Here is a 26705-nt window from a genome sequence, read left to right on the forward strand (position 1 = left end):
TTCCTGCCTGAATTCCCTCAACCGTGGGCTCTGGCTTAAGGAGTCCTTTTCTGCTCTTAGTACCAGGTCAGCATCCAGAGCCATCAGTCCAGAACAGTGGACCCTCTGATATCTCCATTCAGAGGGGCGCTGGGGGGTAGGCTCTGGCAGAGCCTCCAGGCAAGCAGCCAGCCTGGGGCCAGGGGGAAGAGAATTATTCATCGGATCACAGCTGTTTGAGATGAAAAGAACACGCAAAACCACATCTCACTCATCCCTCCCACCTTGCAGTGTAGGCTCCTGTCCAAAAGCATATGGCCTGTTCTCGTCTGCAAAGACTCTATCATTATGAACGAATATGTACTGAGTGAGCCTTGTGCCTTTTCCCTTTTCCCAGTCAGGGAGAGGAGACAGGCCTCTTTTCCTTTGAAAAGGGCTCACACACTGGATGATAAATTTGCCTTTCACATATATGTGGCCTGCACTGCCTGAGCACACCCAAATCACTGTCCCACCCCTCGACAGATTTACTTTTTCACACCTGGATACCGCTCTTACCCATAAACAGACCTCTGACTATCAGAGAAATAAGCAATTGCTGTGTCCTGAAAACCTAGCAGAGAGGCAGATGCTGGTGAAGAAGGCCAGAGGAAGTGCCTCTAGGTAGCACCTCTAGCAACTGGTAAGGATATCTGGAAAATGTAACAACAGTTACAGATGATTCTCTGGGGCTATTCAAGACTAGAGAGTATGCAGCCAATAAGCCAAGACCTAAAACCATTTCGAATGGTGAGGAAAAACACTGCTTATCTTTCTGCACATCTCATCTTCAAGAAAGACTCTTAGGCCTTCAACTGTTGTCCATTTGAGTCCATTTGCTCCTAACACACACCATGGTAGAAAAAAACAATCTCTCAACTCCAGAACCAATTCAAAAGTCAAACTATCGGGGTCTACTTGGAAGTGTCAAAACCTGGAAGTTTCAGTGGGGTCTGAAGTCCACTCTTGAGGGTGAAGACCTTAGAGGGAATGAGTGCTCGCATGCAGGTAGGTCCCTAATGGCCAAGGCCAAGTCTGAAAATGTCCACTCTAGTTTCTTTCCCCTCCAACTACCTTCTGCTTCTTGCCTTTACCTTAACCCTGCTCTTTCCTTTTAATTTTCTCTTGTTCTTGACATTTAGATCCAAGTAGAATCATCTTTACCCAAGTGCCATCTAGAAACTGTTTGGGCAGTTGGGACATCTTCCTTCCAGCTAAACACTAGCTGTCCCCAAAGGCCAAGTCAATGAGAGTGTTCAAAAGGAAGCAAAATATATGGGTGAAATTGCAAGCTTTGGCCACTCAGTCACAGATTCCAATTTCCGTATTGCTAACATGAGCATGAAACTATAGATCACTTCCCTTTCTAATTCTTTTTCATCACCTGTAGGTGAAGGGGAATACTACTTCTTCTTCAACCCAGATTATCTTTCGAAGGCTAAACCAACTACAAGCAGGCAAAGTGCCAACTACACCCAGGGCAGCCTCTCCCATGGAGAAGTTATCCAGCCTCTTGAACAAGAAATGAAAATAGACAAGCAAACAAACAAAAAGAACTGACCTGTTTTGAGACTCCAGATCTAACCCATGGCGGGATTTAAAACACACCAAAGAGCTCGTAGTCTCCAGACCAAACCCCTTAATAGCCCATCCCCCAAACAGACAGCCCCAGACTTCAGATGACTGATTTCCTACTTTCCCCTTCTGCAGTGCTAACCCTTTTCTGTGCTTTCCTCTCCTCATCCTTCATCTTCTTCCCTGATCTTCCTCTGCCTTCCTCTCTCTTAAGCAGCCACACAAACACCTTCACTGGACCATGGACAGACAGCTCAGCAGCCAGGCCCCCACTTGGAGCTTTTTCCCACAAAGTGAAGAGTGTTCTACTCAGTACTATCACTCAGATTTTCCCGTATCTCAGGATCCTTTGGGGGAAATTTTATGAAAACAGCAATTAATGCATCTTTACCTAAAACCTTCATGGTTGGAAATCTTGGGTACAAAGCCAAAGATTCTCTCCTAAGACAACAATAAAATGAAAGCTTCTTGCTGACAAAAAAGTTCAAGAATCTCCCATTAAAATGATTCCTGATGTTCAGAAACAGTGTAAGAGCCAGAGGAGATGGAGGACACCCAAGGAAACAAGGCCTTCAGAACCACACAACGTTGCACATACAAACTCACAGAGACTCTGGTAGCGTGCACATGGCCAGGGCCAGAACGTATCTGCGCTAGATGGGGTCCTAGAGCTGAAAGAAGAAGGAACACATGCCCCCATTCCTAACCAAAAAGCTATTTCCAACTGATAGTCACTTGCAAATGAAAAATTAGCTTTCTCCAAGGGAGTCTCGCTGGGGAAACAAATCCCTCTTAAAGGTCGGCTCTATGCCCAGAAGTGGATGGACAATACAAAATGAACTCGACAGCATCTTTGGAGGCTCTTTGTCTCTTACTGTTGAAGTCAGGGTGTTTGCTGTTGTTTTTGTTCTTATCTTATTCCTGCTTTCTACTTTGTGCCCTTTCTGGTATATTATGGCTTTTGGATTTGGTTGTTATGGGATTCCTGTGTGTGCAGGCATGTACATATCTGTGTCTATATGTTTTTCTTGTGCTTTTTCTTTGGCTCCTTTCCTTGTTTTGTCATATTGTTATTTGTTTGTTTCTGTTTTATCTTTATTTTATTTTATTTTGTTTTTATTCCTCAGATACCTATTTGTTTTCTAAGGAGAGATGGAAAGAGCGTAGATCTAGATGGGAGAGGCAGTGGCGAGAAACTGGAAAGATTAGGGGTGGGAAAACAGTAATCAGAACATATTGTATGAAAAAATCTATCTTCAATAAAAGAAAAAAACAATTTTAGATCAATTTTAAAAAATAATCTCTACTGTGCCCTAAATCAAATATATAAACTATGAGAAACTTCTTTCTCCTTTTCTTACTGTATTTTTAACTCCTTCGTTTTAACTCCCACAATTCCCTTAAGTGATGAAGCCACGTTGTTTTAGCTTTTGAGAGTTTTTTAGTCTTTACTTCAGTGAAAACCCAGGCATGGTTAAAAAAAGGGGGGGGGTTGTGACATGAGCTGGAAGGAAGATGCAGACGGCAGATCTATCAAAGCAGAAGTGGAGGGCTACAGATGGAAGGAGTAGGCAGTCAGAGCAGGAGGGAGGGGTGGGTGGCAGCAACATGCAAAGACAGTGAGCCTGACTTCCCATGAAGTCTGTTGTCCTGGCAACATGATACTGAAAGGTTAAAGGCTGCTGCTCCCTACAACTCTAGAGAACATGTTGCCAAGACAACAGAATGCATCCAAGACACATGGTGGCAGGCCATAAGGACTTGGGGGTATGCCAAGAATCCTCTATTCAAAGCAGGCAGGCTATCTGGGTGGGGTAAGCCATTGCTCTGTGTCTCATGCTTGATGTCATCAACACTTATTTAGGGGGAAAAAAAAACACCTCACTCTAGATATACCATTCCTGGTATGTCTCTTCTGATGCCCATTCACTCTATTTAGAAAGAAAAAAATGACACTGGGTTGCAACTATCTGGACACGAATCTGGGAGCTGCCAAAGGGCACTGTTAACATGAGAACCCCAAGACCTATTTCACGAAAACAAAATCAAACAGCACATATCTAGCTGTCTACAATTTACCAATGTGTCTTCAAGTTTATGAACAAATTGTGAACAGAGCAAAAAGTAAGTAACCTGTAGAAATGTCAAAAGAAAGAGCATTCTCAGTTTGAAGAATTCATACTTCAGTTCTGCCAGAAATAATACCAACCATTTACTCACTCAGGTGTGTATGCAGCTAAGTAATGACTAAAGATTATTTACACTTCAGACAGCCGGAGCTGAGACTCAAGAAAAGAAGACCCAACGAGGCTCTGCAGCTCACAGGTCAAGAGCTTAGCCTGTGGGAAAGTGAAAAGGATCTGGGGACAAAGTAGGTAATAGCCTCATCATAGTGATAAGAAAACACAAGCAGCGAAGTCACACACAGCAAGACATCGCCTAGCCTAGAAAAGTGAGAGCCCGAACTCAAACCGGCTCTAACCCACTGAGCTATGCTAAACTTCATCTGCAAAGATGGTACCCCTGCCTACGCCACTCTCTTCCCACACCTAGGAAGAATACAAAAATATCCAACTACATATCAGGGTTATCTGATCCTATAAGGTCTACCCCTGGAGGAACTCATCAATCTAAGTCACACTGACCTTCTGCGACTCATCAAAACCCAACAAAAACAAAAATAAAAGAACATGTTCCCACTTCAAGGCCCTCGCACCTGCGCTTCTCTCTGACAAAATGCCACCCCTGGCATCGTCACACATGATACAGGTCCTCTGGGGCCTTCCATGAGAAGTCTAACTAAAAATAGTGCAGGATACACCTTTTGGCTGGTTCATTAAAACATTTACCACTGCTTTTGTCAGATTCCTCTCACTGTGACAAAATACCCAGGAAAAACAACTTAAGGGATGGAAATTTTCTTCTGGTTCACGGCTTCAGAAGTTGTGGCTAAGGTGGACTGGATGGGTGACAGTGTATCAGCTGTGAGTCATCATGGAGGAGGGAGGATGTGAGAGGGGAAGCTGTTCACCCCAGCTACGAAACACAGGAAGACTGGCAGGAAACACATGGAGACAGACAGGAAACACAGGGAGACAGACAGGAAACACAGGGAGACAGACAGGAAACACAGCGACATGCACCCTTGAAAGGCATGATGCAAATAGCTCACTTTCACTTAGACCCAACCTCAAGAGCTTCCTCTCCTTCCCAATAGTCAATTCAATTATGACTCTATCAAAGGATTAACCCACTGACTACCTCAAAACCCTCAGGATCTAGTCACCCACAAAACACCCTATCATCTGGCCACCAAGGCCCTTAGTAAATGAGCCCTTCGTGTGGCGCAGTCACATGCAAATCACAGCAACCCCCCTTTGAAAACCTCCACTTAATTGAAGTATATGTTAATTGTCAATCAACCCCATACAAGAAATCTTTCTTCCAGACTCTATCTCGGGGACCTTCAGTGGCAGAGGCTTGCAAAATGCCTTTTTGCAGGGATGAATAAATGAAGAGAAAGGATGTTTTTGCTAAATTAAGTTTCTAAATCTCAGCTAATACCTTAGGAAACGCCATTGCCTGAATTAAATGAAGTCAGGTGATTGCGAGGTGATTTAGCATGTCATAGAAAGTGCTTATGCTCATCTTTTGAGACTTAAAAATGAAAAATCTGTTTTCTCTTTCGAATGTGTACTAATAAAGCCAAGACTGACTGGACTCAAGTGCTTTCTTGGATGAAGGATTTACTCTGCTACCTCACACAAAACCCCTAACCCAAGGTGCCCCATTTGGCCAGTGCATTAGAAATAAAGTGGAAATGCATGATCTAACTCTAGGTCTGATGCCAAGATGGAGGCTGGTACCTGGCCAGATGTGAAGAAGGGAGGGGTGATAGAGATAGTGGCCCAGAGAGAGATAAGGAGCGGCTTTGCCAGTAACTAGAGAGATTAATCCTATTATCCATTTTCATTTGGATTTAAAACACTTTGCTGCTAATTGCGACTCACATCTGCTGCCCTAAAATAATGAATTCACACATACATCTACTAAATAGGTATTAAGGGCTTACAATATGCTGAATGTAAGCTAGGTTCTGGGAATACATAGAGGAAGAAGATGCACTTCCTGCCCTTACAAAGCTTGTAGGCTTCTAGCAGGGTGGAGAGAGAATAAAAAAGACTACAAATAAATAGAGTCATAATAGTGACTATAAAAAACATGCAATGGAAGGGAAGAAAGGGAAAAGAAGTTTTGGATAGAGAAGATGTGATGTTGATCCTCACTGGGTTGCGAAGCACATAGGAAATGAGTAGACCATGTCTCTGCATCTATAAGGGCATCTACAGAGACAAACTGTAAGGACCCTTGGCTAAAACTGGGTTAATCCACCCATGGATTAAAGCTTTAAATACAGGAGGTGATAGACCCATGGAAGATGGGACTTGTGAGCATTCCAACACACCCTCCCCTCCATGGTGTACTGACACCTCTGAAAGTGAGCTAAAACAAAGCCTTCCCTCCCCGCTCTTAAGTTGCCGTTGTCAGGAATTTCGGTCATGGTAGTGAGGAAAGATAACTTACAGAGAAGAAGAGCATCTGGAGGCGTAAGAACATGGGTAAAAAGGGCAACTGCCAGTGAAATGTGCTGTCTGGGCCTAGAAAGTACAAAGATACCAGCGATTGCACACACACACACACACGGGGGTGAATAAAACCAACAGAGTGCAAGAAGAGAAGCAATGCCTAAAAGACAAACCCTTCTTGCACATTTCGTCCACGGAGGCCAAGTAGGAGAACAGCTAAGGAAATAACAGACACTGAACCTTATGAGCACTGATCTTGACCTGCAGAGGCCGAGGAAGTGAGACAGAGCACCCAAATTGTGCCCAATCTCCACAGAGCTAGGAGAGTTCTAATCATACAGTGAATGATAGCTTATGTCTTTGTTCATCTTATTAACCACTATTTGCTAGTTTTTTTCCCCTAATCTCTGTAAATGTTGTATGTACATGTTTGTCTAGGTGTGTACACGTGTGTTTGCATATGCAAACAGGCTAGGGTTAAAGAGTGAGTGTCTTCCTCAATCGGTCTTCATATTATTATCATTATTTGTGACAGTGTCTCTTACTCAACCTGAAGCTTATCGATTCAGCCAGCCTATCTGGCCAGAGAGCTTCAGACATATGCCTGTTTCTTCCATACTAGTACTCAGGTGATAGATATACACCTCCGTGTCTGGGCCTTACAGGGTGTTCCAGGAATCCGAATTCAGATGCTCATGCTTGGAAGACAAACACCTGACCAACTGAGCCATCTCCCGCATCTCCCCAGCACTTTGAACATCCTTATTCAATGCCCAAAGGACCAGAATCTCCTTGAATCTTTGTTTTATAGATTAAGAAATTAAGGCTCAGAAAAACATAAAATAATAATAATAAAATTAAAATTTCCCAAATGCAACACCTAAACAGGAGTAAAGACAGGAAACAGTCTAGGCAGTGACATTCTGGTGTTTCCCTCCTGAACTATGCATGCATATTAGTCTGCTTGGAATGCAAACTATTATATACTTGGTGACTTTAGAAAGTAGAAGTAAAAGCTTTCACATTTCTGGAGAATAAATTCCTGAAATCAAGATGTTATGAGGGTCATCTTTTTTGAAGACTCGGGGCGGTTCCTTTCTTGCTTCTTCCAGCTTCAAATGGTTTTCTTTGCTTGTGGCTCAGTAACTCCAACCTGCCCCCTTTTACACAGACAAGTCTGTGCCTATGTCTGCTTCTCTCCTGTCTCTTAGAGCAATATTTGTCACTTGACATAGGGTCTATGCAAGTAATCCAAGATGATGCCATCATGAGCTATTTCATTACATTTGCGAAGACTTTGTTCTAAAGTAGGTTACGGTGACAGCCAATCTGCATTGTCAGTTTGAGTCACCTAAGAGACTGGTGAGGCATGCCTAGAGTGTGTAAGGTGTTTGTGGAGAGGGATTACTGAGGGGAGAAGACACAACCTCAGGGTGGGTGGCATCACGTAGGGAAAGGAAAAAGCAGTCCTAGCAACCAGCATCCCATTACTGGCTTCTTGGTCCACCACGCTGTGAAGCCCTGCACTCTGCCAGGCCGGGCTCAGCCTGATGGACTGTCACCTTTAAAAGTGTGCGCTAAAGCAAACCTCTGCCTGCTCAAGTTGTTTCCGCCAGGTACATTGTCACACTTCTGAGGAAAATAACTAATACAGTTATATTTATAGATTGTACTGGTTAGGATGTTGGCATATCCTTTTGAGGGTCACCGTTCAACCAGTTAGTGTGCACACAGAGTGTACAGTTCAATGACTGTCAGTTTCTGAAGGTCATTGTTTTAAAGGTCTATGTGTCACGCTATTCCAAGTGTTAGGAATACACAATTACTAATTCCCACAGCAAGCCACTATACAGCATAGGGGGAGGGCGACAGGTGAACAAGCTATGAAGAAGCATAAATAGGACTCTGGTCAACAAATGGGAGGGAAATGGAGAATTCTAAAAGTGGGAGTCAGAAGAGTATTTGCTGAAGGAAGAGAATGACTCCTCTTGAGCAGCGGATAGGTGATCCTGAGGGACAAGGCAGAGGATGTTCTGAGGAGGGAAGGAAGCATAAACAAAGGCAGAGATGTAAACCAGCCAAGGCCATTTGGGAAGCTGTAAATAATTTAGTGTGACTTGACATTGCTGTCCAAGGGTGAGGAGACTAAGAGAAATCTTGGTAAGGCAGTCTAGACCCTGCTCAAAGAGGAGGTTATGCTCCAAGCTGTGAGGAGCTGGAGCAGGGTTCTTGGTGAAACTGTGACCATCGGACTTGAGTCTCTGAAGAATCTCAGGTGGGCTTGCCCATGTAGTACAGGCAAGAAAAAGCCAGTGCCAGCTCTCTGGTCATCCAGGGAGCATGGGGTGGGGACCCAGGGGAGATATTCTAAGAAGGTGGGGCTAACAGAACTCCATATAGAACTTGATTAGTACTTGAGGGGAGAGAGCAGCCTGAGCTGGTTCCCAGCTGGCAACCATCCTCCTCTGAGAGTGTGCCCTCTCTTGGATTTCCTTCTGTGTACCCTTTCCTTCTTGGTTTCTACTCTCCCTCACTTTCCTTGTTTTTCTTCTTCTTTTGCTGTCATCAGAGCACTTCTGTCTGACCTTCATTCTGCTCTTCATCTGTCCTGACCACCTCACGCACTGTGCTCCAGTCGCACTTCTGCTCTTGCATCGCTGCATCAAAGGCTCCGCTCTTGATCCTCCAGTATGCAAAGTTCTATGCTTTGGCCCAGAACCCAGGGTTCTGTCTTTGATTACATGCACCTGCTCGTCTACCTTGAAGCCTCTAAATTCCAGGATGTACTCTTGACTCCTGAGCCTGAAGTTCTGCTCCTGATCTACTTACTGTACTCAACATTTAACCCTGAACCCCTCACCCCCAATTTTTGCCATTCTTTTTAAGCCATATCATGCTCATATCTCAACCACCTTCTTCCTAAAAATGAGATTTCCTTTTCTAACTAAAACAGCGATGTAGATGCCTAGCCCACAAAACTCCCTACGTCTAAACCCAAACCCAGCCACTTACTCCACATTTCTAGTTCTACAGCCTCTCCATATCATAGCTCTAGCAACTCCCATTCCCACTCTCACTGATCTGTAATGTGTCTAATTACTCTTGCCATCATAATTTTTGTGGAGGTCAAGAGCAAACTCTGGCAGTTTGGAGAAAGTAAGAGATGAAGAAGTGAAAACCACGATTTGAACTCACCTCAGAATAAAGAAGGAGAATGAGGAGCAGGGGAGATTTCACGTTTTCCTGTATTTATTAATATGGATATGATTTGAGTGTGAGCATGAGTCACAGAGATATTTTTCCATAGATATAGAACTAGTATTTTGAGTGAAACTATTCTTGACCATGGATGCTCATACAATCTATCGGATACCTCATATACTTGGCATCTAGATTTTAAGTGCCTGTGATGCATATGAAAACACGCACACATAGCAGTCATTATGACATCCAATCAAGTCCTGATACATTTTCAAATGTCTCTTAAGAATCCCCAAAAAACAAGGAAGTGAAAGGCAGCAACTGATGAGTGGGGATCCGGGTCCATAGCATGCTGTCTTAAGCCAGGGGTCAGGCCCCCATCAATAAACGGTTTCTCAACGTGCAATAAGCAAAATTAATTCAAAACCAAACATTGAGCAAATCATGGTGCTTCCAGCCCTGCTCAGCCTTGTTTTGAATTGTGGGACCTCACATACATAGCCTTAGTTCTAAACACACAACATGCCTTGTGTGCATGCCTTCATTCCATAAACACCCATCTCAGATGTGAGACTACTATGTGTTATAAACTGCAGTGTTTTTACTGTACATTTAAAGCTCTCAGCTTTTATTGAAACATAATGATTTAATTGTGGAAAACAAAAACTTAATGTTCTCTTGCATTCCTCAACGTTCAAGAATCCAATTTACATCCTAGGATTGTATCATGAAAAAATGTTTACTTTTTAAAGTTACCACTTGAGTTGCTTACTTAAGTCTTATCTTTAAAAGAAATGATTAAATGAGTTTGAATTTTGGATTAGGGTAGAATTTCTAACATTTCAGAAATGGCCTCCTTCTGCCATCTTTTACTGTGTGTGATAGTTATTATTAGTATTGACAATTATGAATTCAAAATATCAGTCAAATCTGAAAAACACTGAAGATGTTATGTCCTAGAGTACCAAATACTGATCCAAGATTTAATTCTTTATGGAAAACAAAATGAGCACCATCATCTCATTAATATTCAGATTTGCCTTCACCTGGAAAATTACACACATACCAAAGAATTGTTTAAAACACATTTCCGTATGATTCACTATTATTAATGTTTAATTTACATACTTATTTTATTTACCTTTATACTCAGGGTCACTTAAAAAATTCTCAAGTGAAAAGGGATCACAAGTGGAGTTTGAGAAGCTTCATTCGGAGGACAACTGGAGAGACCAGAACAAGGGCAAAAGTGTGGTGCTTGAAGTGAGGCAGGAGGAATGAGAGATGCTTGGACTTTTGAACCATAGGGTATTAGCTGAATCCCTAATTGTCATTTTCTTTGAGACACCTTCAAAGCCATTCCCACCTCCATGTCCCCTTGCCATCCTAGCACAGAGACTAGACCCCTGGCCCTGGGACTGATATCACTTAGGATGGTGAATGAGGAAGTGGGGAAGATCCCTCCTCATAACACCCTCCTAACATTTTTTCTTCCTTCAATAAGGACATGAAGTCTACAGTGAGGACAACCACATCCCAACCAGACAAAAAACAAGTCTCAAAGGACACCACAGAGCAGTTCTGGCATCATTCAGCCACTGTCCCACCTCCAGAGGAGCATTTCTCCAGCTCTCTTGCTGAGATACCATTTGGATAAGCCATTTTGAACAGATTACCCCTTAGAGGTCCTGGGAAGCATTACTAAGCTTCTTTGACCTACAGCTTCCTCATCTGTAAGATGGAGACAAACTGTCTCATAAATTAAATAAAAAAATAGGATAAGATAATATATGTGAGGGGACTAGCTGGAATCAGGTGACTGAGCCAGAGCCTGACAAAAATAAATGGTTATTAGTGTCAGTTTTTCTCATCACAGCTGCATAACAACTTGTGATAATTAAGCCACTGAGTCTCAGATGAAGGAAACCAATGCCCCAATTGGCTTCTCTCTCTTTGAGATTCAAGAATGGTGTGCTGTATGGGAGTACATCACAACACACACGAAAGCCTGAGTTCAGCAAGCATCATATCTCTTGCTTTGCGAGGCTCCCTCTGATCCAGGTGTTTTTGTCTCCCCTTGGAGAACCTGCTTGAATAGCAGGACCAGGGTCACAAGGCTGGAAGTGACAACCTGCACTCACTGGCTACCCCGCCAACACTTTCTTCTTCTGTGCCACTGTGCTCATGTAGACACTGTCACTTTCCTAAAGGGTGGATGGGGAGTGGCACTCCTATGGAACATCATGTCCACCATCTTTGTCTCTGTGAAAAGCACACTTTTGTCATCAATTTTTACAAGCACAAAAATGCCCACTGTATGTGTGGGCAGTCTTCTCAAGGCCCATTTTTAAAGAGATGGTGTGCATGCCAATTGGCGATATGTGCCGTCGAAGATAGAAGGACCCAGGATCTGCACAGAGCTGAGAGCTGTGTGTGCATGCAGCTTCCAGTACCTTTGAGAGAGTTGCTTGCCCATCTTCCGCCCAAGTACAATTAAAGGAAGGAGAGAAAGCTGGAAAGAGGATAAACTTCAGCCAGGCAGTTCTGTCCTGGCTCCTTCCTTGGCTATGAACTGGGAGAAAGGCTTCCTGGCTTCAGAATCCATTCTGACAGTTCAAGCGCTTGGACTTCGATGAAGGCACATAAACACTCACATTTAGTTTCTCCATCAACAGAGAAGAAATGCTAGGGCTTTCCTTATAAGGTTGCATAAAAACAATGAAAACACTCACTAACAGGTGCCAGGCGTATGCTCTACCTCTACATTTGAAACACTGCAATAGCAGTTTGCTCCTAGAATACCATATCCCAGGCCACAAAAAGTAGGTGAAAAACCAAGACAGTTCAGAAACTGCAGGGAAGACACTGGGCAGAGGTCCACATAACGCCTAATTGTCCTGGTTTAAAAGTGGTGCTAGTTAAAGAAATCCACATGAAAATAAAAGGTATGGAAACAGGCAGCAATCATGGGCTTATCTGTTCTCTCCAAATGCTAAAGGGGAGTGTGAACTATGGAGAGAGAGGGCGCAGAAACAGGAGTCATCATCTCATCTGCACAAAAAAGCAAAATGACAACAAAAATAAAAAATCAGAAAACAGAATTCCCCCCCCCCAAATACTCTTTGGAGCATCGATGCTCGACCACACCCTTTAGAAAGGACTGTGTTGGAGCCACAGAGAGTACAATGCAGTGAGGAGAAAGGCTCAGCTGCAAGTTTGGGGGTCAGTCTTTCACTCTGATCAACCCATCTGCTCTAAACCCCAACCCTCACTTGGTGCACCCTTCCCTCTCCTACCACGCAGCTGTAGAGCTCAGATCCCACTTCATCTTCTCTGAATCTCCATCCTTCTTTTTGTGTCTCACCTCCTGCCTGAGCCCTTTTCGTTGTCATTGATGCCAGAGGCGGAACAATTTTCAAGGACTCTGGTGTTCCTTGTGGAGTGTCTGTTTGCTGGGTACTATTCCAACATTTTTCACATATTTTCTTTTTATCTTCAAAATGATGTAAATTGGATAGAAGAAAACCAATTCATATCCTACAAACTGTCTACTGAGCCTCATATCACTTAAGCGATGATTGCCTAAATTTCCCAAACTCATCAGAATGAAGACTGAAATGTGTGACTTATAATTCTTAATTCCACGTCTTATGAAGCAAAATTGTACACAGAAAGCATGGGTTTCCAAACATGTGTCTCTGGGACTTGAATCTCAGTTCACTGCTAACTGTAAGCTGTGGTATTCTGGACTGGCTACTTAACATCTCTAAGCTAAAATGTGAAAACCCCATCAATTGGAAAGCTCCTAGAAAGAAATAGAAATGCTTCTAGCCCAATTTCAGATCGGCATCCTAAACCCAGGATCTCAGGGAAAATAATAAAAGCAATTATAACAACACAGAATAAAATCCGTTATTAATTCTCAGGTGTGGGGCTGCCAAGAAGCACCTCACACATTTTTAACAATTCCTTGTCACTATCCTCAACAGTATTCTACTCCAAGTCCTTCGGTAGCCTTTGTGTCGTGGGTGTACCTTTTTGGCCATGGCAAGCTTCCATACTCTAGTGACTCTCAACCTCCTGGATGAGACAAGAGACTCCATCCAGCTCCCTTCTCCAGGGTTCCCTCCCTGATTGTTCTCCTGAGTTTTCTTTTTCAGTGTTTTCCGAGATACCTGCTGCATATCTCATTTGCTCCTCAACCACTCACGAAGGGATACCCCCCTCCACTGCACAGCGCAGGGAACTGAGGTCAACCACAACAAGCCGATGAGTGAACCAGAGTCCCACATCCAGGAAGTGGTGGCTGAAGCCGCTCAAACTCCAGCTCCTGAGTTCTCAGCAGCCCTGCTTCATGTCCTCCTGTGCTTCTTTCTGCCATAGTGTAACGTGCATTTGCCTCACGGAGAGCACAGTACTGGCACCTTTACCGTTTAGTTGCGTATGCAAATGTGAGTGCATACTATCTGACCAGATGCTGAGGCAGAGCTGAGAGCCTCTTTCATCACAAACCCTACATCTGACAGAGGGTTGACATCCAAAATACATAAAGAACTCAAGAAATTAAACACCAACAAACTAAATAACCCAATTAAAAAATACGATCTACTGGGCTGGAGAGATGGCTCAGAGGTTAAGAACACTGGCTATTCCCCCAAAGGTCCTGAGTTCAATTCCCAGAAATCACATGGTGGCTTACAACCATCTATAGTGAGATCTGGTGCTCAATTCTGGTGCGCAAGCACACATGCAGGTAGAATGCTATATAAATAAATAGTAAATAAATAAATCTTAAAAAAATACGATATGGAGCTAAACAGAGAATCTCAACTGAGGAATCTCTAATGTCCTAGATGCACTTCATGAAATGTTCAACATCCTTAGTCATCAGGGAAATGCAAATCAAAACAACTCTGAGATTCCATCTTACACCCGTCAGAATGGCTAAGATCAAAAACTCAAGTGACAGCATATGCTGGCGAGGTTGTGGAGAAAGGAGAATACTCCTCCATTGCTGGTGGGAATGTAAACTTGGACAAACACTTCGGAAATCAATTTTGTGCTTTCTCTGAAAATTGGGAATAATTATACCTCCAGACCCAGCTACACCACTCCTAGGCATATATCCAGAAGATGCTCCACCACACCACAAGGATACATGCCCAACTATGTTCATAGCAACTTTATTCATTATAGCCACAAACTGGAAACAACCCAGAAGTCCCTCAACTGCAGAATGGATAAAAAAACAAACAAACTGGTGCATTTACACAATGGAATACTACTCAGCCATTAAAGACAAGGAAATCATGACATTTGCAAGCAAATAGATGCAACTAGAAAATATCCTGAGTGAGGTAACACAGTCCCAGAAAGATGCACATGGTATGTATTCACTCATAAGTGAACATTAGCCATAAAATATAGAATAGCCATGCTACAACCCACTGTAACAAAAAGGGCCCAAAGGAGGTTGCTTGAATCTCACTCAGAAGGGGAAATAAAATAGACACCTGAAGTAGATGGAAAAAGGGAACTGGATGGGAGAGGGGAGAGGGGAGGGGGGAAGATTAGGGGTGGGGATCAGTATGGGGAGAGTGGTAGGGAGAGAGAGAGTGGTAGGGAGAGAGAGAGTGGTAGGGAGAGAGATTGGAACTTGGGGTGTGTGGGGGTGTAATCTCTGGCTTCCTGGCTCCTGGTGGTCTATGGGGGTCACGTGACCCTAGCTGAGACTTCTATCAGTGGGGGATATGGAGCCTGAATTGGCCGTCTCCTGTAGCTAGGGGGGACTTCCATTCTAGAGAGGGGGACACAAATCCACCCATTAAGCCTCCAACCCAAAATTTTTCCTGCCTACAAGATGTGTAGGGATGAAAACAGAACAGAGACTGAGGAAATGGCCAATCAATGACCAGCCCAACTTGAGACCCACCCAACTGGAGAGAGCCAACCTCTTACACTATTAATGTTACTCTGCTGTGCTTGCAGACAGGAGCCTAGGATAACTGTCTTCTGAGAGGCTTCATCCAGAAGTTGATGGAAACAGATGCAGAGACTATAGCCAAACAATAGGGAGAGCTCAGAGAGTCTCATCATGGAAGAGTGGGACAGAGGATTAGGGAGCCTGCAGGGTCAAGGACACCACAAGAAGACGTACAGAATAAACTAAAGTGGGGGTCTGGGGGCTCACAGAGACTGAGCCACCAAAGAGCATGCAGGGGCTGGACCTAGCCCCCCTACACATATATATCAGATGTGCAGCTTGTTTTTCATGTGGGTCCCCTAACAATTAGAGTGGGGGTTGTCTGTGACTCTGTTATCTGCCTTTTGATCCCTTTCCCATGGCTGGATTCCCTTCTCTGCCCTCAGTGGTAGAGAATGTACTTAGTCCTGCTGTGACTTGATCTGTCAGGGTGGGTTGGTACCACTGGGGGGGGGGGAGCTCCCCTTCTCCTCAGAGAAGGGGAAGAGAAAATGGCAGGAGGGGATGTGAGGGTGTGACTGGGAGGTGAGGAGGGAGAAGCTGTATTAAAACACACCACACACACACACACACACGAGTTTGAGGCTGAAAGTTTTCTCCTGGTAACCTGGAGGGTTCTTCATTTGCGTTCATGCAGATCCTCCAAGCCTGTGTACACCTGGGCACAGCCTGGGAATCTATTCTGTCCTTGCAGTTCCTCTGACCCCACGAAACCACCTCTGGGCCCAACATCAATCCTACCCCCTACCCTCCATGACCAAGCATCCAGCTCCCTGTCTACCAGCTGCTTCTTCCTTCTTCCTCTCTCTGACTTTGGGCCAAAACCCAATTAGAAATTATTTACTCTATGTTAGGACTTCTTCCAAAATAAACATTGCTCATCTCCTTTTACTAATGGGGAGAAGTAAAGGTGAGGTGAGGATTTGGATGAGGTAAGAGTGGAGTCAGGAGGAAGCGTGGTCAGAGACCCTGGAGATCTGAACTACCAGATCAATTCCACCTGTTATCCCTAGGAGGCGGTAGCGAGCAGCTTCTCTGCAAAACTGTGCTGCCCTGCTCATTCTTGGTCATTCTCTGCTGCAGTGAGCCTTCTGCCTCGCCTGACATTAAATCAGGTGCTAGATTACTATGACATTTCCCACAATGCCATAGGACAAATGAGTAAGAAAGGAGCAAGTAAGAAGGTTTGTGGAGCCCTCGACAACCTCATCCTTCTCTTAGGGGCAACAGGGCATACAGTTGGCAACTGCAGTTAAGTGTGCCTTCCAGGTTCTAGAGCGTCACTTTGGATGCGCTATTTAATCTCTCTGAGATTTGGTTTCCCATCTGGAAGAATTGCATTGTCACGTAGCTCAGTGGCAGTGAATAAGATAATGTATGGACAGGCTGACTGCCTAGCATTTAGTGAACACTCTTCAAAGCTCCCAGAATGCACCAGGGAGCAAGAAAGCCCAGGTTACACTCTCAGCTCATCCTTTAATATTCATGTTGAGAATTTGCAAGAGGTACTGGGGGGGCTGCAACCAATCAGCTCGTGCACAAGCGCCCTGCTTGAGGGAAATAACATAGGTTTGCAATAACTCAAATGAGCAACAACAACAACATCATTCTTATCTGTTGTACTCTGGAAGGAAGCACATATTTATTTATGATTTTAAAATTTGGCTCTTAATCATGCCACCATTCTTCCAATACAATATTGTACCCTTAGAATACCATGCATAAAATGAAACATAATTCACCAAGACAACAATCTTTTCAAATTATGTCTACCCGAAGCAAACACCCAGTGGGTTTTGCCACCATTGGTGCCTTTTCCATTGTGTTTGAGTTGATTCCACTTCCTGGCATGAGCGACTCCTGCCGGCACTTGTTTTCTAACGTTCAGTTAGGTGTCCATGTGAACACAAGAACCCCCTCCTCAGGTGATACTGAAGCTTCTCCGCATGCGGCCCTCAGTCCAGCCTTCCCTAGACTGTACTATGGGAAGGAGAAGCAGTGGTCATCCCTCCTGCCACCTACAGATGGCGACCCTGGTCATAAGGGGTAGTCTCTGCTAGATCTGTCCTGTGGTGATTCTCATCATGCTGTGCAGGTGAGGTGAGACTTGGGGTGCTCACAAGCATTCCTGACCACACAGCATCCTTTGGATGGAAACATAAAGGCAGTTCTGAAAGTGATAACAGCAAACTCAGATGACAGTACTAAGGTGGAGATGATTCTAAAAGTGACTAAGGTTGCACTTATCACAGGGAGGTGAATGGCTAAGCTAAAAATAGCTGAAAAGAACAGGTGAGGGCTGTGGAAGCTAAGCAATGGGCACTGGTCGGTGAGGAAACACAGCAGAATAACTAACAATGGCATAAAAATGCAAGTAGAACCTTTTCCCTGTGATTTCAGGCTCAGTGCTGATGTCAAGAGAGAATCTGTCTGTCAACAGACATCTAATCTAGCGGTGAATTCAGGTGTTTCCTTTCTGGGGCTTCAAAGCAATGTCCTCAACTTTAACTGCCCCCTGGATTCACCCGAGGAGGTTTTCAGACCCCAGAATCCCAGGCTGTGATGAAACCACACATCAGAGCCATTCAGAGACCTTCAGGTGACTCCATTGTGCAAACACGATTAAAACTGCCTTCAAATCTAGTGACAGAGAAAACAAGGCTGTTGTGATGAGGGGGCTGATATCCATTTAAATGTGGAGATTCTGAGATGGGCATGGGTACCTTCCTATTCCTGTAACATCTGGGTCTTCACTGACTGTCACTGTCTGCTTAGGGCATTTTTCTTTTAAAATTCTTGTGACCATCCTGGGGGGAGAACATGATAGAACAGAGGATACCTTATAGTGTCAAAAGATCTGCTTGCACACCTGTTTGGAAAAAACCATCTACCAAGACTCCAAGCTTTCATGTCTCTTAGTCAGAGACAAACAGACCTGTCCTAGATCAGTGGTACTCAACCTTCCCTAAGGCATGACCCTTTACCCCAAATCATAAAATTATTTTTCATTGCTACTTCATAACTGTAAATTTTCAGCTGTTATAAATCACTATGCAAACATTTGTATTTTCCAACAAGATCGGGTGAAGGGGTCGGGACCCACAGGTTGAGAACTCTTGCTGCACAGCTTTCCCTTTTTTTTTTCATCCCCTATTTGACTATTCACTCACTCAATGTGCTCTGCCTAACTTCTGTCATTAACTACTTAGTTTTGCCTTAAAAAGACAACGCATCATTTGCTCCTCGGAGTAGCCGCCTTTTACCTTATCTGCCATTATCATAGATGAGCCCCCATGGATGCCCAGGATAGGGGTGAGAGTCTGAGCAGAAATGAAATCGAGGATCTGGGCGATGGCTTCTTGGTCCGTGTCGTCGGCGAACACCACCCCCTGGATCTTGCGGTCAGACATCAGATCGCAGATCCGGGTGATGATGCTCTTGGGGTCCGTTTCGTTCATGGCTACCAGCTCCACCCGGGGCACTACGGAGAGATGATGGAAGTCATCTTTCTCGTGGGCGTCTTTTATGGCCACTTCGTCTGAAGTGCCCACTAGGATGACGGCGATGCCGATGCTGGGCGGGCTCTTTTGGGAACGAGCTTTGCTGCCCGAAACGGCCAAGACGGCCAACACCAACCAGAACTTGGGAGAACAGCACTCTGCGCTGGGCTTCATCTTCAGCTCGTCGACTCTCTGAAAATACAAAGGAGAGGATTGGTTTAAAACCATGACACCCTTGTTAGGGAATGCCTCTTTGAAGTGTCTGAATGCCGGCGTCAAAAAACTCATCTCCGTTTGCTGGCCATGAAACCCAGTTTCTCTCCCCAACCCAGTCTCTTAATTCCGGCGTTCACTGGGCAGGATGCGAGGAATATCGAAATTTCAAGAGCCTACTAAGTCTTTGACTAAGACGAAGGTGCAGCGAGCACACAGAGCTAAAGCAGGGGAGGATGCGCAGGGAAGCGTGAGCCAGCCAAGCACACAACCTGGAGATAGCAGGAAGGGCCTTACTGCTGCCGGGACCCCTGGCACTCTAGTGACAACCATCCTTGAGCTGCCCTTGGCAAAGAACAGGCCAACTGAGCTGCAAAAGGGAACTCAGCAGAGTTTGGCCCCAAAACCTGGGCCCGGGTAAGATAAATCTAAGAAGCTCCAGGCATGAAGCCCCACTTCTCGCTGCCGGACCTCATGTTTGCCTCCCAGAGAGTGACAGCCAGGAAATGCTTCAGTGTTTCCCTTTTAGAATCTGTCTCCTGACATTAAATCAGACAGGCAACGCATGGGCACTTAATTTTAATTGATCTTTACAGTCACCCAGAAGGAAAAAATTAAAAGGAGTAATAGCATCCCATTTTATACGTGTTGACGCCAAGGCTCAGTGATGCTAAGGGACCCACCCAAGACTTAACACATTAAGTGAAGCAGACTTAAAACATTTTTTAGTGTGTGTATGTGTGTCTTTGTGAGTACATACTACATGTGTGCAGGTACCCTCGGAGTCCCGAAGAGGCATCAAAGCTCATGGAACTGGAGTTACTTGTGACTGCAAACTGCCAATGTCAGTGCTGGAAACCAAGCAAACGTCCACACACCCTGAGCCACCTCTTCAGCTCCGCGTGAAGTAATCCGGAACCCACTCTTCTGACTGTCATACTGTTACCTGTGTTCTATAGCACTCTATGCCCCACGCTGCCCTCCGCATCACTGATCACTGTACCACAAGATGAAGGATCGTTCTGACTTTTTGTGCATCAAAGGCAGGAACAAGCAAACACTAGTCATAGCTAGTCGTGGCGTGGCATGTCAGCCTTGAAGATATCTCTGTAACTTCCCGAAACGATGGCCTATGTATTTGTGTACAGCTCACTACCTTCTTCCTACAAAGAACTCTTCCCTTTTTCATCTCCACATAGGCTCCTCAAGCACATAGCACACAGCCGACCGAAGATGAAGACTTCTGTAGAGTATGAGCTGCGGTCATTTTTCTTTCTGTTTCTTATCATTTGCCTCCTATTTTATTAAAATGGGTCCTGCCTGTATTCCTTTGCTTTATATGGCCATTTCTCATACAGTGTTATACACTGTGGGCTAGAAGGTATTTTCATCACATGCAATGTCTTTGCTTCCTGTGAAAATTCTGAAAACTAGGCGTTTTATTCCCATTTCTCAAATGGAGAAACTGAAGCTCAAAAAGGTTATATAATCCTGCAAGGTCAACAGTGTTACAATATCAGAATGCAAACAGATTAGCATAGTATTATTCTCTAAGAAAACAGATTACAAACTGTACCCAGAGCCAGAGAGATTCTTATTTTTCGATAAAACATAAAAACATGGTTTAATCTCTCCTGCTCTTTTGACCACCGACAACAACATCAAAAGAGGGCTATATTTACATTAGGAACCTAAAAATTTGAGAATTTGGCTAACAAAAAGAAAAAAATGATAATGAAGATATTGAACAAAGAAAGATCAGGAAGTGTTCAAGCTGAGCAGACTGACCACAAAGGGTATTAATGATTGGGGAGTGAGCTGCTGGGACATTTTGTGGCTGAGGAAGCACAAAATCCACTTCAGTTCTTGGCAGAAAACCTTTCGGAACTCTTGCTGCTATAGTCATCCTTCAGCACTGCCGAGAGGAGACCTGTATCAATTGCCTCACTTCTCCTGAAAGAAATGAAACGGGTGTCGCCCTGGTTCACTCCTGACAGCTTTCTGGTGTCTCTGTTTCCATAGAAATGAGGAACGGCTCCATAGTTACAAAAGCCCGTGATGGTCTATGGAGGGGCTAGGCATGGTCTGCCAGGAGACCCAGCGTCTCCTTCCAGCGTTTACGGAAAGGCAACAGAAACCAGGGGCTTGATTGGCATCAGATACTCAGTGGGAGACAGCTGGGTTTAGTATCTGGAAGAAATGGGGACTAAATGTATATACAAAAATCTGCTCAGTCCCAAGGGCTGATTTTCAACGAGAAGCCTGAGATTTAGAATTTGGCAAAAATCTACCCGCTCTCTTCATTCCAGTAGGATTCTAATCCTACAGCTACAAGTCCCTAAATTAGATTTCTTCACATTTAAAAGCGGCTCGCTCGGCCATGACAGTTTATTAACTTTAATGCACCCGGTGCTCTCCTGTTTGAAGCTTTTATTTGCTCTCTTTAAACACTTCTTGTGTTCTTCCATTTTCTTTCACACAATATATTATACTCTTTTATGCAATGGCTAGTGGTGACATTCCACAAATAGGACCTGGTTTGGCCAAGCATCTCTGTTATACTTGGGACAGAGCAAAGCTCTTTACAAAATAACACATTATGGGAGATAGCAGTGACAGAGGGACCGTGAGCTGAACGGAGACCGAGTTCTCAATACAAACTCAATTTCAGAGGGGAGGGCCTCAGAGAGAAAGTATGTGGCCCAAGATAGATGCTGCCAGTCCCTCCTTCAGACACACTGAGAGTAGACTGGATGCTCCTGACCTTTGCCGTCCAGTCTCTCCATTTGACTCCACCCTCCCCGGAAGAAGTGGGGAGTGCTTCTTTTGATGCCTCACCAAGTCGCAGGTCTACCTAATGCTTTTGATTGGCTTAGTGCGCTTGGACAATGCCGCATCTGCCCATCCTACCCAGCAGGAGACCTCCTCACGAGCAGACCCTGTAGGTGAGCAAGCGCACACTGAGCACCGAGCACCTTGCTCTCGTTCCCATTCTTCTGCTGCCGGTGGGAACTGAATCCAAGACCTTGCCAAGTTAAGCACGTGATCTATAACTGTGCTATATGCCAGCCCAGGATCCTCAGTTTCTGTGCTGAGGATGCCATGAACACACGCTCTACCATTCAAGATCATCATCTGAGAGAAGATAATAGCCATGAAAGAAATCTTTTGTCTCAGTTCTATTTACATTCTTGGGACGCAGCACTGCCTCCTATACAATAAACAGGAAAGAGTCAATAAATTATAGCCAATTTTAGGTTTCTAACATTACATTGGAGCACCCATAAAAACCGTGATATGTAACAATTTGTATTTCAAACTCTTCACCTACTGTGTACGAGATACTGTGGTCGGCAGATTTTCGTGCATTATTTGATTCCTATAAAGACACTGTAAGTCAAAATTCTCCCTGCCTTATAGATGACAAAAGAGATCTGACAGGTTAAATACATGACCAAGATCATGGAGCAGGATGGGCTTCCTAGTCAAGTTTTTCTGATCCCAAAGCCTTTCTTTTTCCATTCTGCGAGTGTCTCTTAGAACAGGTAGATGGAGGATAGAATGAACAAATGAATGAACGAATGAAATTACTAACCTGGCTTCAAAGCAGCCTCAGGTTAATGAAGTGCATTAGGGTGAGGTAGTCACCTAATTACTGTTGTCTGTTTTGTCATTGGTAAAATCAGGATAATAGGCCTAACCTACATACCTGCAAGGGTTTGCGAAGATCAAATGATAATATGTATATGGAAGTGCTTTGAAGAATATGAAATACTCTGCAGAGGCAAGAGGTGTTACTGTTAAGCTTTTAGAAGCTGTTCAAGGAACCTAGCTATTTTTGACAGCACAAAGTGAGCATGTGGGAGGTGGGGGGTGAGAGAATGTCAGACAGAGACTGAGGGGAATGCTAAGAGGAACCGCACATGGGGCAAAAGACATCTATTCTCTTCTGGTATAACTTTCTGGAAAAGATGTCACAGTAATGTCCTCAGGGTAACCACTGTCTCCGCTGGTAGCACCCTGGCCATGTAGCCGAACTCAGCCGAACTCAGGCACCCCTCTGGCCAGGGACCAATACTGAGTGAATATCATGAAGCTCAAAGTCCTCACATTATACTCTCAACTTGTGCACAAAAGGGATGCAAACAGAATCGGTAAGAAGGCAGCAGGATTAGGCTGACCATCACTTTTGACAGCCCTCTGCTTCTTTGACATTGGGCTGAGTGACCCATGCAGAAGCTTCATTCTTCAAGGTGCATGGTGATTACAACAGGAAACAGCCTACACTTGCTCTTAACTGTCTCTACATACATCTGGTGGAGGAGATGGTACAACTCTCTCTTTAAAAAAAAGAAAAAAGCTGAGTCCCAGGATAACTCCAAGAGGAAGCACAAAATATGAATTTGTAGGAAATATTAAGTCAAAGTTGCCAAGGACCACCCAATCAGGATCCTGTCTGGAGTCACTCCAGACATGAAAAGAGGCTGGGATGGGAATATGACAGAGAGAGGTCAACCAAGAAGTCAAAGTTTGGGAACTAGACAGATGCCATTGTATATGCTTGTAATGTCCGCACATAGGAAATCTGGACAGAGAGATTCCAGACTTGACCAGTCTGGGCTAAGCAGGGTGATTGTGTCTAACGAAACAGTGGCAGAGCCATGTTTCAGACGCAGGGCTTCCCAAGCTATGAGAAAAGCTAGAAATCTGTGGTGTGCAAACCTACCACACTGAGAAGGTAGGGAAGGTAAGGAGGCCCTCACGGTGAAAGACATGAGTATAACCTTTCTGAAGGTCAGTGTGAGCATCTCAGCATTAAGATACCAAGACAACATCCAACAGTGAAAACATCAAAAGATAATGATAAATCCGCACCGGCACCAAGATGATACAATAGTCCTGAGTATATATCAATCTAAAAATACAAGTTTGACACTTATAGAAGGGCGGTTAAAATTTCCAAGAGCAACAAAACATAAATTCAACAGACAAAATATCTTGTCAAGTAATACATAGAAGACTTTTATAAAAAGTATGAGCAAAAGCTTGAAATAATTCGGATCTCTAGAAATGCATGTAAGAGAATACACATTACTCTTAAATCTATAATGTGCCAGTACAGTCTACAGAATCAAAATGAAGCAAGCGTAACTTTTTAAAATGTGTTTCAGTGAGAAATAAAATTATGTTTTGGTTTGATTTATTTGAGATAGGGTCTTTCCACCCAGCCCTGACTGTCCTATGTAGACCAGGCTTGGCCTCAAATTCACAGATATCTACCCCTGCCTGGCTTTAAAATAACTTTTTTTAAATCACATATTTAAAATATTTTAGGAGGAAATAAAGACAAACTGCAGTACAAACTGAACCAGAGGTGGTGGATGACTTCAAGGAAACAGCATTTTAAAGATGCAACAGGGTGAATGCACACATCACTCAGAGAGACGATGGTGGGTAGAACACACAAGTCAAGGCAGACAAAATCCCAGCACCAGCAGCAGTGAGCATGAAGCCCCTCCCCTCGTCAAGAAGACACTTGCAAAGACACTGCAGGGAGAAGGGACTCAGTTTTCTGCAATGGAGTAGTGCTATGTGCATCAGCCATGCTCCAGGGCAGGTTGTGTGCTCAGGCAGACAACACAAATTGGGCTCCATATGGTTTGTTGTTTGCTATGTTTGTTTGTGTTTTTTAAGAAAGAGAAAAAAAAAACATGAAGTCTCATAGGGAGGAACTCGGAGGAGTTAGCAGAGAGCCAACTATAATGTCATCAAACTATAATCTATGAAATTCTCAAAGAATAAATCAAATAAATATTCGTTTCATAGATTTTTTTGGTCTCATTGTTTATTATGACTTCAGATTGTATGTGTATGTGTTTTGTGTGCTTTTTCATTTTTTTAAAAAAAATTCTGATTTGTTTGCTTTTTTAAATTTGTTTGTTTTCTAAAGAGCGTCAGAGAGTAGACATGGAATTGGATGGCTGGGTGGGGACGAGCCAGAGGAGGAGATGGGGAGGGAAAGCCATGATCAGAATATATAGTATAAATTTTCATTAAAAGTTAAATAAAATCAATGACAACAAAAAGGTTAAAATGAGGAAATCAATAAAATGCAGTACAAAGGACAGACACAATCAGGCCCAAAATGATCCTCTAAATTACAAAGTTGTGAGATAGGGAACAGACAGAAAATAGGGAAAGATATAAAGAAAACATGTATCTCAAAACATGCAAAGCAGAAATTACAAAAATAATGAAAGAAAATCTTTGGAAATTAGTTGATCTTAAACTTAATGCACAATACTTAATAATAATGTTAAACAGATAAAAGTACAAAAGAATGTTGAATTTTTAAAATAAAATGATGAATAAACTGGTTATTGAGAGCCTCATCCAGAACATACCAAAATCACACCTGGTTTTCTCCCAACTTTCTTGGTTTGCATCCTGCAACCCCTACTCTGCTCCACCCTTGCCAACATAAAAGATAAAGCTTCAGACAAAACAAGATGATTATAGCCCTCTATCACATATGAACATAAAGTCAAAAATACCATGTTATCTACCCAAGACACATGGTATATTTCTAATAATAGTAGTAGCAACAATGGTCAAATGTGATTGATAACAAGAAGCAAGGATGGCCTAAATATGATCTACTTATCAAAATAATTCCTATTCTAAAGAACCAAAGGAGACACACAGGATAATTTCCAAACAATGAAGAAAGCACATTGCATGAACTGGAATACCTAGTCACAGCAGAAAAGATGAAACATTTAAGCAAACAAAAAATTCTTTGATAATGGAAAATAGATCCTAAGATTTTTCCTGTAAGCTACACATCAAAAACCTTTGATCTTATTCCCTTTGTCACTGAGAAGGTTCAAGGTTAATTTTTCAGAGTTACTGGAAATAGTAATAAAATAAATCAAGAAAGTGAAAATTTTTTTCTGGGTCTGACAGTGCAAACTTACTTAATTTTAGCTACATGGAAGCCTGAGGCAGGAGAGTTACAAGTTCAAGGATTTTCTAGGGTACTTATTAAGTCCAAAGCCATCTGATACCTAGTAAGATTATTTCAAAAGAATGTTTTGGAGGCACTGGGGCTGTAGGTCAGTGGGAGACAGCTTGTCTTTCATGCTCAATGCCATGTCAACACCACAAGGTTAAGTTTCAAAGACATGAGAGCAAACAACAACAAAAAAGACATTTAATCAAGAATATAGTTATCTACATAGAGAATCTGAGAGATTGTGAGAACTGCTTGAATTAATATGAGCTCAACAGGACTTGGAGATAAATGCTCCTTTTAGAAAAAAATCAGTACTTTTCTTCTAACCAACTAGAAAACATAATACTCATAACAGCAAAGACAACTGGGAATTATTTAAGAATTAATAAGGAAAAGCCCTAGCCAAATCTTTACAGAGAAAAAATTTCGACTGTATTGCAAGAGGTGACAGAACACATCTTTGTCTGAACCAGTAACTGAGGTGAGTCATGAACCCAGTGTATCTTTAACCTGTCTGTGAAATAGAACAGAGAGAATTTGCTCATTAGCATACTTGTGCAATTTCAAGCTCCAACTTAGTTTTGGGCTTAAAGTTAGACTTTAAAAAAAAAGAT

General features: G+C 43.3%; 1 protein-coding gene across 3 annotated transcripts in view; it reads right to left on the reverse strand.

Annotated features, from left to right (window-relative positions):
* Window positions 1-26705, reverse strand: part of Grin2b (glutamate ionotropic receptor NMDA type subunit 2B) — a 461400-nt gene that overhangs the window by 312789 nt on the left and 121906 nt on the right. For all 3 annotated transcript variants that reach the window (XM_060384309.1, XM_060384310.1, XM_021634102.2), the window contains one exon: window positions 18627-19055. In XM_060384309.1, the coding sequence (XP_060240292.1) occupies window positions 18627-19037 (411 nt within the window). In that variant the 5' untranslated portion in view covers window positions 19038-19055. The remainder of the gene's footprint in view (window positions 1-18626; window positions 19056-26705) is intronic.

Source organism: Meriones unguiculatus, chromosome 5, assembly GCF_030254825.1.
Source record: "Meriones unguiculatus strain TT.TT164.6M chromosome 5, Bangor_MerUng_6.1, whole genome shotgun sequence".
Taxonomy (NCBI): Eukaryota; Metazoa; Chordata; class Mammalia; order Rodentia; family Muridae; genus Meriones; species Meriones unguiculatus.